Raw genomic sequence first — 16,798 nt, 5'->3', positions numbered from 1 at the left:
GGCTTATTCGCCTCGCCTTGCCGAATAATAATTATTCAGGCCGATTCGCCTCGCCTTGCCGAATAATACTAATTATTCAGGCTGATTCGCCTCGCCTTGGCAAGTAATACTAATTATTCAGGCTCATTCGCCTCGCCTTGCCGAGTAATAAGCATAAAAATGTTTGGTATGATCTTTTATTTTTCAAATCAAAGTTTTTGAAAGCACTACAATGGGTCAATGATTTGTAAGGAATAGCTCTTTTCACACGGTTAGGATATCCCATGTCGAAACCGCATACATCATATGGTTCAGGCGTTCGTCTCATCTACATTCCCCGTTGAATTCTGTACATCTACCCCTGGAACGTCCGTTACCGATATTTTCGTTCCTTATTTGTTCCATTTCCATGATGTCGCGGATATTACCAGTATTGAGGAATTCAAAGACGGACTGCAAATACTGGAGCTGATGTGGTGCTGCATTTGTAAAAATTATCATTCTACAGTTCCTTAAAATCAAACTGCAATGGTTTATAACTTATTGTAAGCTCAATACAATTATGCATACTAGTATTTAGCATTATACAAATCCTTACCGAGAAATTCGGACATGAAATTGGTGATGTCCACCGTATTTCCGCTGGTCACGTGGTTCTCCATTTGTTCGAAGTGCAGCATGGCCGAGTTAACGTAGTTCTTGCATACTTGTAGGATGGCAGTTATGGCGTCTACAGTCATGTATTCGGGTAGAACTTTCTTTAACCAAGCCTCCGTCTCGGCGAAGGGTTTGGTTTCGGATAACCTGTTACAAATTTAAGCCATTTTCAGTTACATTTTCAAAAACGACATTTTCAAAAACGTCTTATCACTATCAATAAAAAATGACGACTTTAGTAAATCAGTTAGCAATGAAACGATTGCACTTTCAGCCTTACCTCTGTTGAACACGGCTAACAAGTTGTCGGTGGAATTCCCATAGATTATGCACACTTGGACACTGAAAGACAGCGTCATAGTCCGTCAGAAGTTGGTTCAGTTTCTCATCGAACACGACTGGTGTCCATTTTTCCTGCTCAGCTTTCCACATGAGCATTTTCATTTTTGCAAGGAATTCCACGATATCTGAAACATTGTAATTTAGATCATAGTAAAACCACTTTTACCTAAATCTACCTGTAAACAGTATTAACAAAAATTTACAAATACCATCAAGTTGGAAATATTCAATGTGCTCCATAATGTTCCCGTATGCAGGTTTATGCGCTGCCATAACAATTTTCTTGGCGACCTTGTCAACAACGGTTTTATCCGTTATCCAATTTCCCAAAATTTTCCTCACGCGAGTGTGAATTTTCCAGTCATCCTCGGCCATTGCACGTACTTGGTCCTTGAAAACATCTGGATAAAGTTTAATGTACAAATAAAAGTTCTTATAAATTTACATACCGGGTAGCATATGTACATAAAACATTTCTTTTATACGAGTATCATGCACTTATCAAATTAAAAGTTGCAAAATTTTACAGAATTTCGGTTTAGGTCGGGTCAAATATCAATTGACTACAGCTATACTCACAGAAAACCATTTGGTTGATTCTTGTCGTTGCACACTGGAAATGGGCATCCAAGAGCTCTCTGGCAACGTTAACAAAAGTCTGTTCTTTCATCATTTGGTCAGCGTTGTTGTACCACGCATTCAGCATTGTGACAACATTACGTGGTGTTAACTGCATCTCCACTGAAAATCCAAAGAACGTCAATGAAATGTTGGAATGTAATGAGTCTTACAACTATTATTTGAAAGCATTCCATTTGAACTTGGTATTTCACACATTGAACTTACATGAATATGGTCCATTTGGGAAATTGCGGAAGTACGGCTTAAGAAGCTTTCCGAACATTTTATGGAGATATTTGTATGTTGGAGATGAGGGGTCAAGTTCGTCGTTATCGAGCCCCCAAGGTCCAAGTAGTCTGGTACCGGGGATAGGGAATTCTGGCGTAGACCCGCTCAATAGTCTGATATCGCTCATGGAATTCACGGGGCTTCTACCGTCAACTACATACTGTCTTAAGCTTGTTGCCAGTCTCTCTAGTTCTCCGACAATGTCACGTAGTTCATCTTCAGAACTCACTGGCTTTGATAGTGAAACTGTGTGAAAATAAGATAAAAACAGTTCATGTGAACACAGAAATCATCTGCATGTTATTCAAATAGACAAGCATTACGTGCACTCCATTTTGTGCGTGTTCGAATGGTATAATCTCTTTCACTTGAGCTCGAAAATACTTGCCGATACATTTCTCAATCTCAATATTCACAGTGGAAAAGTTGAAGCAAAAAGTTTTTCCATGAAAAAGTCTCACCGTGCAAAACTACAATCAAAACCACGAGGACTTTCAAGAACTCCATGCTTAGTTTCCGTGTGATGCCAATTATACCTGTCGTCTCGAAGTGCACGCACTCACCCACTCAGCCCTTTTATACCTACCCAAAGTCGTGCTGCGTAACAATTGGCTGTTGAAAATTGATGACACATGCATTTTACCTGCTAGGAATTTGAAGGAATTGACTTAAGTTTTTGGGAGTCCAAAATTCTTATTGTCTTTTAAAATTAGTACAGCGCATCAGCTTACAACAAATACTATAAATACATGTAAAACACCAATCTCTACCCAGAGTTATCGTTCCCGCTACGCGCCACTGATACCTCTGTCAACGTCTAAAAATCATATCAAAACGTACTAAAACTAACTTAGCATATCAAACTGTAATGATCATATCTAAGCAAATCAAACATATAAACGCAGAAGCTGGTAAATATGAGACACCTGAGCGAATTAAAAGGTTTTATATAAATATTCATTCATCCAGTAATACTAGAATAATCATGGAATTCGTTGTTTTTGTGAACTTACTCTTAAGATTTTAAGCTTAACACTAAAACTTGTAAAATCATATTTTATAATGCAATAGGTAGAAATAAGTTTTGCCAAGAATCTTGACATTCAGACGTTGACAGAGGTGTTGTAGCGCAGCGTAATACGCCCTCTGGTGAGAGATTGGTAAAACACTTATGTATAGTTTAGATGAGGGTAAATATAATGTTTGTATATACATAATCATTGTAATAGTATTAGATGAAATAAGAGGCACATGGGACATAACGCTCACCCGAATTTCCTTGGATCTGTTGAAAATTAAAAAAATATTTCCTCTCTCATTCCCACCAAACATTTTAACACTCCCCCCCACCCCCAGTCGTGTGAGATACTGACTTAACCAGACGTGAATCCACACAACAATGTGACAACATAAGGATACTTTAATATCCATATCGTCAAAAAGGCCATCTTATTCTGGAGACTAAGGTTTTTGAAATATCCCCCCCCCCCGATATTCATATATTTTGTAAAATTTGATCGCAAATTTCAACCCCACCCCACCATGATTTGAAGAAAACAAAAACAGTGTGAATCCACATAACTTGGGAATTATTGCATGATTTATGATGAAATGATCAGGAATTTTAATGAATGAAACACAAGAAAAATCAAATATGAATCAACATGAAAAGTCTTGTGATAACTAAAATCTCGTATGCAAATTCTTAAATATTAATACTGGTACTAATAGAGATGGTAAAACTTATGAATAACACTCAGATATTCTTCATTCTAAGCCAGTATAGCTACGGGGTCCTTAAAACTGTTTTTTTTTTAAAACGATACAGTTCTGTTCTTTAAAATCATGTCTCTGAAAGAATGTGGGATGTTTCGGAGATCAATTTCAAGTGTTTAATTATTTTTATTGATTTTACACAATTTCAAATACATTTCTGCCAAACGCTTCATTTATTTAAGAAATAAATTTCATATCTGAAAATACATGAGAGCATGAACTGCGACGGTTCAATCCAACACGCTTCTGTGTGAGAGCTTCATGAAGTATGCCGGTGTTGTAGAGTGAGCCTTCCCCATGATGAGACTTCCCCCTGAAAGCCTGGCTCTAGAGTGAACCTTCTCCCTGGGGGAAGGCTCACTCTAGAACAGGAGAACCCCCGGGGAAGTCTCACTCTAGAGCCAGACTTCCCCGTGGGAAGACCTACTCTATCACTAGTTGTAGAGTCAGACTTCCCCCCATAGCAGGACTTCCCCCTTCATTTATATCTGGTAAACTACTAGGGTGTTATGGCTCTAAAATGAGTCTTCCCCCTGGGGGTAAGGTTTATTCTATAGCAAGTCTGCTGGGAGGAAGGTTCACTCTAGAGTGAGACTACTGGGGGGAGGCTCATTCTAGAGCCAGACTTCCGGGGGGAAGGCTCACTCTAGAGCGAGACTACTGGGGGGGGGGAGGAAGGCTCACTCTAGATCCAGACTTCCGCGGGGGGAAGGCTGGCTCTGGGGGGAAGTCTCACTATGGGGGGGGGGGGGGGGGGGGGTCTGGCTCTATAACACCGGCGTGAAGCGTCGCAGTTTTTCATGTACGTTGTATTTTTGAAAATGAATTTTTTTTTGGTATTTACATTCTTCTTTCATAATTCCCAGCCGTTAAAATAGACGTACTATATAAATTTTAATCAGAATAACACAGGCACCTGTTTCTGTAAATAAATTATGATGTCTGTATACTAATAATAACACAGACACCTGCTTCTGTAAATAAATTATGATGTCTGTATACTAGTCGTGACTTATTTACAGAAACAAGTGCCTGTGTTATTATTAGTACACAGACGTCGTGATTTACAGAAACAAGTGCCTGTGTTATTATTAGTACACAGACGTCATAACTTATTTACAGAAACAAGTACCTGTGTTATTATTAGTATACAGACGTCATGACTTATTTACAGAAACAAGTGCCTGTGTTATTATTAGTACACAGACGTCATAACTTATTTACAGAAACAAGTGCCTGTGTTATTATTAGTACACAGACGTCATAACTTATTTACAGAAACAAGTACCTGTGTTATTATTAGTACACAGACGTCATGACTTATTTACAGAAACAAGTGCCTTTGTTATTATTAGTACACAGACGTGGAGACTTATTTACAGAAACAAGTGTCTGTGTTATTATTAGTACACAGACGTCGAGACTTATTTACAGAAACAAGTGCCTGTGTTATTATTAGTACACAGACGTCGTGACTTATTTACAGAAACAAGTGCCTGTGTTATTATTAGTACACAGACGTCGAGACTTATTTACAGAAACAAGTGCCTGTGTTATTATTAGTACACAGACGTCATAACTTATTTACAGAAACAAGTGCCTGTGTTATTATTAGTACACAGACGTCATAACTTATTTACAGAAACAAGTGCCTGTGTTATTATTAGTACACAGACGTCATAACTTATTTACAGAAACAAGTACCTGTGTTATTATTAGTGCACAGACGTCATAACATATTTACAGAAACAAGTACCTGTGTTATTATTAGTACACAGACGTCATAACTTATTTACAGAAACAAGTGCCTGTGTTATTATTAGTGCACAGACGTCATAACTTATTTACAGAAACAAGTACCTGTGTTATTATTAGTATACAGACGTCATAACTTATTTACAGAAACAAGTGCCTGTGTTATTATTAGTACACAGACGTCATGACTTATTTACAGAAACAAGTGCATGTGTTATTATTAGTACACAGACGTCGAGACTTATTTACAGAAACAAGTACCTGTGTTATTATTAGTACAGACGTCATGACTTATTTACAGAAACAAGTGCCTGTGTTATTATTAGTACACAGACGTCGAGACTTATTTACAGAAACAAGTACCTGTGTTATTATTAGTACACAGACGTCGTGACTTATTTACAGAAACAAGTACCTGTGTTATTATTAGTACACAGACGTCATGACTTATTTACAGAAACAAGTACCTGTGTTATTATTAGTACAGACGTCGTGACTTATTTACAGAAACAAGTGCCTGTGTTATTATTAGTATACAGACGTCATGACTTATTTACAGAAACAAGTGCCTGTGTTATTATTAGTACACAGACGTCGAGACTTATTTACAGAAACAAGTGCCTGTGTTATTATTAGTACACAGACGTCATGACTTATTTACAGAAACAAGTGCCTGTGTTATTATTAGTACACAGACGTCGTGACTTATTTACAGAAACAAGTGCCTGTGTTATTATTAGTATACAGACGTCATGACTTATTTACAGAAACAAGTGCCTGTGTTATTATTAGTACACAGACGTCGAGACTTATTTACAGAAACAAGTGCCTGTGTTATTATTAGTACACAGACGTCGAGACTTATTTACAGAAACAAGTGCCTGTGTAGTGAGGGTTCTTTCACGTGTCAACGCCTGCCCACACATGGGACCTCCGTTTTTAATGTCTTCTAAATGCCGAATGTATGGCGAAGAACCATTCGGTAGTCTTAAGTTTGACGCAGCCATGTTACGAGCGAGTCCCATTGAAGTCAAAATTCTGATTATACATGTACATACCTCAAGATTTACATGTATTTAGTACAGATATTCAAAAAATTGCTAGTATAAAAAAAATAAAATGCAGTTGTATACTGAAAATCTTATTTGTTTTATGAAAAAGTTACTAAGTTCGTTTGGTATCATATTTGGCCCCCTGAATTATTCAAAAATGAAGTACATGTTAAATCAAACTTCTACATTGCAAAATACTGATGGAGATACACTTGTCTCAAAAATAAAACGAAACTTTGAAAATGTGTCACATTTCTACTACATTGACGTAGCCAAAATACGTACGGAACACCAATTTCCGGAAAATTTCATAAAATTTCACCACTTTTAAAGATATTTGAATAGGTCCGCATAATATCACCACTTTAAAATTTTCACACATGAAACATTTATGGTTAAGCATTTCACATACAAAAAATTACGATGGTGATATTGTGCGGACCATACTTATTTCTTATTTTAACGTTCATATTTTTAGCGTTTTTACAGCATGGAAATACATGTCATGTTTATGGATGTTGTTATATATGTGTTGTTACATAAGTTTACCTATATTTTGTTTACAAAAGAAAATACTTGCCTAACACCGCATCAAATGATAAAATTCCTAACATCAATTTAACGGGGCAATGTCACGATACGATATTTACATGTCTTCCTTTGTCAGGCTTGTGTTGTGTATTATATATTAATCATGCCATCTTACTTCCGTGTCCTGTAACTAAGCGAAATGTACACTAGTTAGGAATACTTTGATATCAATTACTTTTAATCAATGGAAAATGCATTATATGAAACATTTTGCCAAACACAAAATGCTACTATTTCTTATTAATCTATATGGCTAAATGCGTGGCAGAGCACGAGGCCGATTTATACATGTACAATGTATTTCGGTATATAGACGTCACTTTTCAAAAGTGACGTCATAATGGGTTGATAGATCATTTTGTCAACTTACATACTACGTTACCTCAGCCGGTAGAGTGTAGTGGAAACGACCAATATGAAGATTTTTTTTTCCATTTAAAGTAGAGCTATTTCAATGTAATTCTTATCTACTTTTTATTTAACTTTACAGTGCATATACCGTCGTGCTATACGACTATATTTAGGCCTAGGCCTATATCTGCAGGATTTGTATTGTTATAATTTTTTAATTACCCCAGGATTCGTAACGTGTTACCCTTTCGTGAATATTAGTATATTACCTATTTTATTACAGACATGTAGGATCGTTTTTTCAAGGGGGAGCGGGAAGCCGGAGAAGTTGACTTCACTATGTCTAAAAATAATACTTGTAAAATTCAGTGAAACAAAAAGCCAACATGTTCTTCAAAATCCTAATTTGTGGAGTGGGAGAGGGTTAGGGTTGACATACATCAAATATATTTTCATTAAATATAATATTGATTAAAGTTTACGTTTTCCCTAACTTCTAGTTCTTCATTCCGGGGGGTTGGGGGGGGGGGGGGGGTGCTCCCTTCTATATATGAATTCATTTCATAACTCCTATTAGTACTACTTCGAAACTGCATTCTTACCATTCACTATTACTTTTTAAAAAGTGGCCTAGGGAAGTCACCAAATATATCTTTACTACAAAAATATACGTTGTTAAGAAAGCATCCCCTATTCTATGTGCCTGTATCATACATCGCTTTGTGTTATACACGGATAAATATTATAAATTAATGTATTTTGTTATTTCGGATTTCAAACATTTCGGTTGAGCATCACTGAAGATACACAATTTGTCGAAATGCGCATCTGGTGCATCAAAATTGGTACCGTATAAGTTTTACATTATAAAGTTATTTTCTGTCATATATGTACATTCGTGACAAATTAATTTTGTATGTATACATGCACATGATTACTAATGGAATATTTTTCAAATAGCACATTCAAGTAGGCAGCATAAATGTCTATGTTTTGTGAAACGGTTGATTCAACAGGACATGGATTTCAAGGTTTTATTTCATTCCTACAAGCATTCACTACTACCATAAAGGGGAGGGTGATAAATCAAACTTCGTATCTTAGAATTATGGAAAAGCTATACATTGTCAAAAGAAAGAGGGGGCAAGTTCTCCTGTGTTAAGTTCCTGCAATATTTTTTGTGGAATCTAATGTGGTATATACTGGAATATGTGTTCTATGTCATGGTCCTTTTGAAAGATACATAATACCACTGGTTAATATTTTCAGTTGTTCAAGTAGTAGAGCACGATTTTCACGCACAGGGACACCGTTACACTCTGCCCATCCATCCGCCGTTGACGTAACATTTACATGTATATTGGCGTGTGCAGAATACATCGCATATCTAAATCATGCGTGGATCTAAAGTGGGGTCACCGGAACACCACCCCGGCCTGGAATTGAAGTTATTACATCTGTGCGCTAAGCAATAAGGACAGAACTAGATCACAATATTGATATCATGAAATCATCTTTACAAAACTGGAACATTGTTTAATATCCTTCTTCCATTTTCAATTTACATTATTACCGGTGATTAATTTTCTTTATAGTCATTTTTTATTATATAATATATATATACTGCCGTAAAATGGCTGAAATAATACCAATACGATGTAAAACCATAAACAATACTCTTCATGTAGGATTAAAAGTATAGATTATAATTTAAACATTTCACTAGTTAATGACAACAAACTGCTGGATAATACTAGTTTCTGTGGAAACGAGGGGGTTATTTACATCCGGTCTTTCTATCCCCCTCGTTTCTGTCCAAGCCTTCATAAAGTATGTGGGAAATCAGTCGCGATTCGGTTTGAATTTATTTCAGCTTACATCTGATGTGAATCGTTCGAAAACTTACATAAATCAATTCATAAATGATTTTGCCGCAATGAAATACAATTGAAACCATTCAATTCCACACGAAAGCAACGATAATCGTCGTCATTTCAAACACAACAGCCTTTCGCTGTCAAATTCGCCTCCATGATAAACAATGACTTCAGCGCATGCGTCACCTCATTTTGTAAAACAACTTGAGGCCCAAGAGGGGTGAAATTAGTTACTATTAGTAAATCGCACACAAATCTAACTTTTTCAGTTTATTTCTCATCACACGCATTGCATGTCATATCTGTGAGTGGACTTATTCTTCTGAATATGAAAATAATGAATTACTGGAAACAAAATAAGTAAAAAAAAATGTAATTGGGAATAAAAAATATTTTTAAAAAAGACCATTCAAAGGTGCAAAGTGGGCAATGTGTACTGCATTCCTGAAATGGGATTAAATATCATTAAAGGAACCGCATCTCATGTGCTTATTTCCCCCTTTTATATTCATTCATTTTTATTTTCATATTTTGTTATTATATTTATTCATTATACCTTCCCTTTTTAGGGGGGGGGGGGTGTATCTTCATTTCATACCATGAATTGAAAAACAACAAATCTATGACAGAACAACAAACCTGTGACAGAAGAACTTTGTCTGTTTATACAGACTGTTAAACTGCAAATCAATGAAGGTGATTAATTTCAGTCTACTTAACATTTATTGGCGGATCTCGATAGGGGGGGGGGGTGCACGGGCTGCAATCCTCGTTTTGATTTTGGAGTGGGAGAGAGAGAGTTTATTTATGCGGGGAAATGACTTTTAATCGCCCACGTCTCTCCAACACGAGGTCAGCGCTTGGAAACAGAAGTGGTCAGTCGTAGATTGAGTTGATGCCAAGTGGAATGCTTGTCGGAATTCAATAAAGATATTTTCCAACCTGCAGAAATTATAATTCTTCATCGGCTGCACCTTACCTGTTACCAACTGCAAAGAAGAAAGGTCCTTTTCATTTCAACACTTACTTGTAAAGATGTACTTTACGTTCCACAATGGGCAAAGAGAGACTTTCTGGAGTGTCATTATAAATGAACGATTACCCCCAATATCAAACTGGACATTAATTATCTAACAAAGAGATTCATTCACATGCATCCGAAAGAATCAATTGAACTCTTTTAGGGAAAATGTCAAATCATCAATGCTGGATCCAAACTTAATTTTAAATATTTATGGGGGATGGGTTCGAAACTCCTGCAAGTTTATGCAATCCGACATCGATATTCATGTACACTGACTACTATTTTCAACATCATCAAATTTTGTTTTAAGAGGGGGGGGGGGGGGTGTTGATGAAGACTGAGTGAATTAAGTTTTTTGTCAGATATTGAACGTTTATCAATGAACATTGTAAATATAAACGTTTGTCATATTCAATTCTTTTTTAAAGGATGTTTTAATCAGTAACTAACTTATAAAACTGCAAGCATACGATAAAAAATAAGTACACTGTACAAAACACATATCATGGTATCAACAACAGTCAACAGATCGTCTGGTTCATCCTCTTTGAAAATCTATATCCGCGCCTGATATTATGCGGGTCAAGATCAATCAAACAATATTTCAACACTTCTGTTAATTATCTTTTTTCTTTTTATTATTCATATTTTTGTTTTTTCGTTGTTTTTTTGTTACAACAATGACATTTTTCAAAACAAACAGCAGAGCAAAAACAATATGCGCAATTTTATTTCAGACAATATCGGACTTGAGTACATTTTCTTCTATTTTTCATTTCAACAAACACTTAGAATAATTTATGTAATAACTTCCTTTTTATCTATATTGTTTTCTGTATTTTCAAATTCAGAAAAATATGTCCATTCACAAAAATACGATGCGTGTAATGAAAAAATAAACTGAAAAAGTTTGATTTGTGTGCGATTTACTAAAGTAAGGCATTTCATCCCTCTTGGGCCTCTAGCTGTTTTACAAAATGAGGTGACACATGCGCTGAAGTCATTGTTTATCATGGAGGCGAATTTGAAAGCGAAAGGCTGTTGTGTTTGAAATGACGATGATTATCGTTGCTTTCGTGTGGAATTGAATGGTTTCAATTGTATTCCTTTGCGGCAAAATCATTCATGAATTGATTTATGTAAGTTTTCGAACGATTCACATCAAATGTAAGGCTGAAATAAATTCAAACCGAATCGCGACTGATTTCCCACATACTTTATGAAGGCTTGGACAGAAACGAGGGGGATAGAAAGACCGAATATAAATAACCCCCTCGTTTCCACAGAAACTAGGAGGAATGCTAAACGCTACAACAGAAAAATTTGATATGGTCGCATTGGATGAAAAGTGGAGGATATGTACAACAATATTTTGAAATTGAAAACTTTAAATTTTTTCTTTAGTCAAACAATCCAGAATTAGTGGAAAGCAATCTGAAAATAAATAAATAAAAAAAAAAAAAAACAAGATGTGATTGAAATGCCCCCGATAATGGCCAATTCCAAAGATGGCCAATGTCACAAGGACATTGGTACCTGTAGAAAGATCTTGTCACAAGATATGGTCATGTGCAATATGAAAGCTCTAATATTTACCATTTAGAAGTTATGACCAATGTCAATTTTTTAAAAAGTAGGTCAGACTCCCAAGGTCAAGGTCACAGCGTAAATTTTTTTGTTACCCACGGAAAGGTCTTGTCACAAGGAATACTACTTTCCCACAGGGCCAATTTCAAACTTGCCATAAAGCATAAGGTGAAGGGGATTCAAGCAAATAGGTCCCGACTGTTCCATCTTTTTAATGAGCAAGCGAGTTAGATTAACGAGTGGCCACAACTAGTAAAGACTAGTAAAATATGTGTAAAAAGGTTAACATACGGGCGGACGAGGGAAAACAGATGATCTGAAAAATTCACTCGTGTTTTTCTCAGGCGAGCTAAAAATTCTCTTAAAAATTTAGATCGACTATCGTCAATAGTTTTAAGTGCGATACAGTAATTGTTAAAAAGCAGAACATGGGGGATAGTGCTAAGGTTATATACGATAGATATATAAAAATCTGTATAAAACACCCAAGGGAATCTTTTCTCTTAAAGCGGACACAGAATTAGAAATCTACTTGTATTCTACATATTCTTTATAAGGTGAAAAAGTCAATCAGAACATCCGTTAGATGCGATTACTGGAATCCATGGCAAAATATTAAGGTATTAGATATTCATCCATCCTTGCAAATTCCAAGAAACTGAGTACTACCTATAATTATTCAGGCTAATTCGCCTCGCCTCGCCGAGTAATACTATCTAATTATTCAATCTCTCACCAGAGGGCGTATTACGCTGCGCTACAACACCTGTCAACGTATGATGTCAAGATTCTTGGCAAAACTTATTTCTACCTATTGCATTATAAAGTATGATTTTACAAGTTTTAGTTTTAAGCTTAAAATCTTACATAAGTTCACAAAAACGAATTCCATGATTATTCTAGTATTATTGGATGAATTAATATTTATATAAAACCTTTTAATTCGCTCAGGTGTCTCATATTTACCAGCTTCTGCGTTTATAAAATTCAGACGTGTTTGATTTGCTTAGATATGATCATTACAGTTTGATATGCTAAGTTAGTTTTAGTACGTTTTGATATGATTTTTAGACGTTGACAGATGTATTAGTGGAGCGTAGCGGGAACGATAACTCTGGGTAGAGATTGCTAATTATTCAGGCTTATTCGCCTTGCCTCGCCGAGTAATACTATCTAATTATTCAGGCTTATTCGCCTCGCCTTGCCGAATAATACTAATTATTCAGGCCGATTCGCCTCGCCTTGCCGAATAATACTAATTATTCAGGCCGATTCGCCTCGCCTTGGCAAGTAATACTAATTATTCAGGCTCATTCGCCTCGCCTTGCCGAGTTATAATTATTCAGGCTTATTCGCCTCGCCTTGCCGAGTAATAAGCATAAAAATGTTTGGTATGATCTTTTATTTTTCAAATCAAAGTTTTTGAAAGTACTACAATGGGTCAATGATTTGTAAGGAATAGCTCTTCACACGGTTAGGATATCCCATGTCGAAACCGCATACATCATATGGTTCAGGCGTTCGTCTCATCTACATTCCCCGTTGAATTCTGTACATCTACCCCTGGAACGTCCGTTACCGATATTTTCGTTCCTTATTTGTTCCATTTCCATGATGTCGCGGATATTACCAGTATTGAGGAATTCAAAGACTGACTGCAAATACTGGAGCTGATGTGGTGCTGCATTTGTAAAAAATATCATTCTACAGTTCCTTAAAATCAAACTGCAATGGTTTATAACTGATTGTAAGCTCAATACAATTATGCATACTAGTATTTAGCATTATACAAATCCTTACCGAGAAATTCGGACATGAAATTGATGTCCACCGTATTTCCGCTGGTCACGTGGTTCTCCATTTGTTCGAAGTGCAGCATGGCCGAGTTAACGTAGTTCTTGCATACTTGTAGGATGGCAGTTATGGCGTCTGCAGTCATGTATTCGGGTAGAACTTTCTTTAACCAAGCCTTCGTCTCAGCGAAGGGTTTGGTTTCGGATAACCTGTTACAAATTTAAGCCATTTTCAGTTACATTTTCAAAAACGTCTTATCGCTCTATCAATAAAGAATGACGACTTTAGTAAATCAGTTAGCAATAAAAAGACAACTGCACACTTCCAGCCTTACCTCTGTTGAACACGGCTAACAAGTTGTCGGTGGAATTCCCATAGATTATGCACACTTGGACACTGAAAGACAGCGTCATAGTCCGTCAGAAGTTGATTCAGTTTCTCATCGAACACGACTGGTGTCCATTTTTCCTGCTCAGCTTTCCACATGAGCATTTTCATTTTTGCAAGGAATTCCACGATATCTGAAACATTGTAATTTAGATCACAGTAAAACCACTTTTACCTAAATCTACCTGTAAACAGTATTAACAAAAATTTACAAATACCATCAAGTTGGAAATATTCAATGTGCTCCATAATGTCCCCGTATGCAGGTTTATGCGCTGCCATAACAATTTTCTTGGCGACCTTGTCAACAACGGTTTTATCCGTTATCCAATTTCCCAAAATTTTCCTCACGCGAGTGTGAATTTTCCAGTCATCCTCGGCCATTGCACGTACTTGGTCCTTGAAAACATCTGGATAAAGTTTAATGTACAAATAAAAGTTCTTATAAATTTACATACCGGGTAGTATATGTACATAAAACATTTCTTTTATACGAGTATCATGCACAATCAAATTAAAAGTTGCAAAATTTTACAGAATTTCGGTTTAGGTCGGGTCAAATATCAATTGACTACAGCTATACTCACAGAAAACCATTTGGTTGATTCTTGTCGTTGCACACTGGAAATGGGCATCCAAGAGCTCTCTGGCAACGCTAAAGTAGGTCTGTTCTTTGGTCATCATTTGGTCAGCGTTGTTGTACCATGCATTCAGCATTGTGACAACATTACGTGGTGTTAACTGCATCTCCACTGAAAATCCAAAGAACGTCAACGAAATGTTGGAATGTAATGAGTCTTACAACTATTATTTGAAAGCATTCCATGCGAACTTGGTATTTCACACATTGAACTTACATGAATATGGTCCATTTGGGAAATTGCGGAAGTACGGCTTAAGAAGCTTTCCGAACATTTTATGGAGATATTTGTATGTTGGAGATGAGGGGTCAAGTTCGTCGTTATCGAGCCCCCAAGGTCCGAGTAGTCTGGTACCGGGGATAGGGAATTCTGGCGTAGACCCGCTCAGTAGTCCGATACCGCTCATGGAATTCACGGGCCTTCTACCGTCAACTACATACTTTCTTAAGCTTGTTGCCAGTCTCTCTAATTCTCCGACAATGTCACGTAGTTCATCCTCAGAACTCACTGGCTTGGATAGCGAACCTGTGTGAACATAAGATAAAAACAGTTCATGTGAACACAGAAATAATCTGCATGTTATTCAAATAGACAAGCATTACGTGCACTCCATTTTGTGCGTGTTCGAATGGTATAATCTCTTTCACTAGAGCTCGAAAATACTTGCCGATACATTTCTCAATCTCAATACTCACAGTGGAAAAGTTGAAGCAAAAAGTCTTTCCATGAAAAAGTCTTACCGTGCAAAACTACAAACAAAACCACGAGGACTTTCAAGAACTCCATGCTTAGTTTCCGTGTGATGCCAATTATACCTGTCGTCTCGAAGTACACGCACTCACCCGCTCAGCCCTTTTATACCTACCCAACGTCGTGCTGCGTAACAATTGGCTGTTAAAAATTGATGACACATGCATTTTAGCTGCTAGGAATTTCAAGGAATTGACTTAAGTTTTTGGGAGTCCAAAATTCTTATTGTCTTTTAAAATTAGTACAGCGCATCAGCTTACAACAAATACTATAAATACATGTAAAACACCAATCTCTACCCAGAGTTATCGTTCCCGCTACGCTCCACTAATACCTCTGTCAACGTCTAAAATCATATCAAAACGTACTAAAACTAACTTAGCATATCAAACTGTAATGACCATATCTAAGCAAATCAAACACTTGTCTGAATTTTATAAACGCAGAAGCTGGTAAATATGAGACACCTGAGCGAATTAAGAGGTTTTATATAAATATTAATTCATCCAATAATACTAGAATAATCATGGAATTCGTTGTTTTTGTGAACTTACTCTAAGATTTTAAGCTTAACTCTAAAACTTGCATTGTAAAATCATACTTTATAATGCAATAGGTAGAAATAAGTTTTGCCAAGAATCTTGACATTCAGACGTTGACAGAGGTGTTGTAGCGCAGCGTAATACGCCCTCTGGTGAGAGATTGGTAAACACATATATAGTTTAGATGAGGGTAAATATAATATTTGTATATACATATTCATTGTAATAATATTAGATGAAATAAGAGGAACATGGGCCATAACGCTCACCCGAATTTCCTTGGATCTGTTGAAAATTAAAAAAATATTTCCCTCTCTTTATTCCCACCAAACATTTTAACACAACACCCCCCCCCCCTCCCCCAGTCTCGCGAGATACTGACTTAACCAGACGTGAATCCACACAACAATGTGACAACATAGGGATACTTTAATATCCATATCATCAAAAAGGCCATCTTATTCTGGAGACTAAGGTTTTTGAAATATCCCCCCCCCCCGATATTCATGTATTGTGTAAAATTTTATCGCAAATTTCAACCCCACCCCAACCATGATTTGAAGAAAACAAAAACAATGTGAATCCACATAACTTGGGAATTATTGCATAATTCTTAGATTTATGATGAAATGATCAGGAATTTTAATGAATGAAACACAAGAAAAATCAAATATGAATCAACATGAAAAGTCTTGTGATAACTAAAATCTCGTATGCAAATTCTCAAATATCAATACTGGTACTAATAGAGATGGTAAAACTTATGAATAACACTCAGATATTC

The 16,798-nt window shown here is 36.4% G+C and overlaps 1 protein-coding gene across 3 annotated transcripts; it reads right to left on the bottom strand.

Annotated features, from left to right (window-relative positions):
- Nucleotides 1-162: 162 nt before the first annotated feature.
- Nucleotides 163-16,302, bottom strand: LOC125669955 (uncharacterized). Of its 3 annotated transcripts, XM_048904830.2 has the most exons (8): nucleotides 16,284-16,302; nucleotides 15,463-15,613; nucleotides 14,939-15,247; nucleotides 14,669-14,833; nucleotides 14,300-14,491; nucleotides 14,029-14,215; nucleotides 13,701-13,903; nucleotides 13,288-13,581 (listed from the first exon to the last, which is right to left on the bottom strand). In XM_048904830.2, exons 2-8 carry the CDS (start codon nucleotides 15,506-15,508, stop codon nucleotides 13,427-13,429), a joined length of 1,257 nt encoding a protein of 418 aa, XP_048760787.2. In that variant the 5' UTR covers nucleotides 15,509-15,613; nucleotides 16,284-16,302; the 3' UTR covers nucleotides 13,288-13,426. The 3 variants fall into 3 exon arrangements, with proteins under 3 accessions (XP_056019723.1, XP_048760789.1, XP_048760787.2); XM_056163748.1 differs by lacking the exons at nucleotides 13,288-13,581; nucleotides 13,701-13,903; nucleotides 14,029-14,215; ... (2 more) ...; nucleotides 14,939-15,247; nucleotides 16,284-16,302 and adding exons at nucleotides 163-458; nucleotides 578-783; nucleotides 917-1,103; ... (1 more) ...; nucleotides 1,558-1,719; nucleotides 1,825-2,133 and having other exon boundaries at nucleotides 15,463-15,564; XM_048904832.2 differs by lacking the exons at nucleotides 13,288-13,581; nucleotides 13,701-13,903; nucleotides 14,029-14,215; ... (3 more) ...; nucleotides 15,463-15,613; nucleotides 16,284-16,302 and adding exons at nucleotides 163-458; nucleotides 578-783; nucleotides 917-1,103; ... (2 more) ...; nucleotides 1,825-2,133; nucleotides 2,349-2,489.
- Nucleotides 16,303-16,798: the final 496 nt, after the last annotated feature.

This window comes from Ostrea edulis, chromosome 4, assembly GCF_947568905.1.
Source record: "Ostrea edulis chromosome 4, xbOstEdul1.1, whole genome shotgun sequence".
Lineage (NCBI taxonomy): Eukaryota > Metazoa > Mollusca > Bivalvia > Ostreida > Ostreidae > Ostrea > Ostrea edulis.
This window is presented reverse-complemented; position numbering and strand designations above follow the sequence as displayed.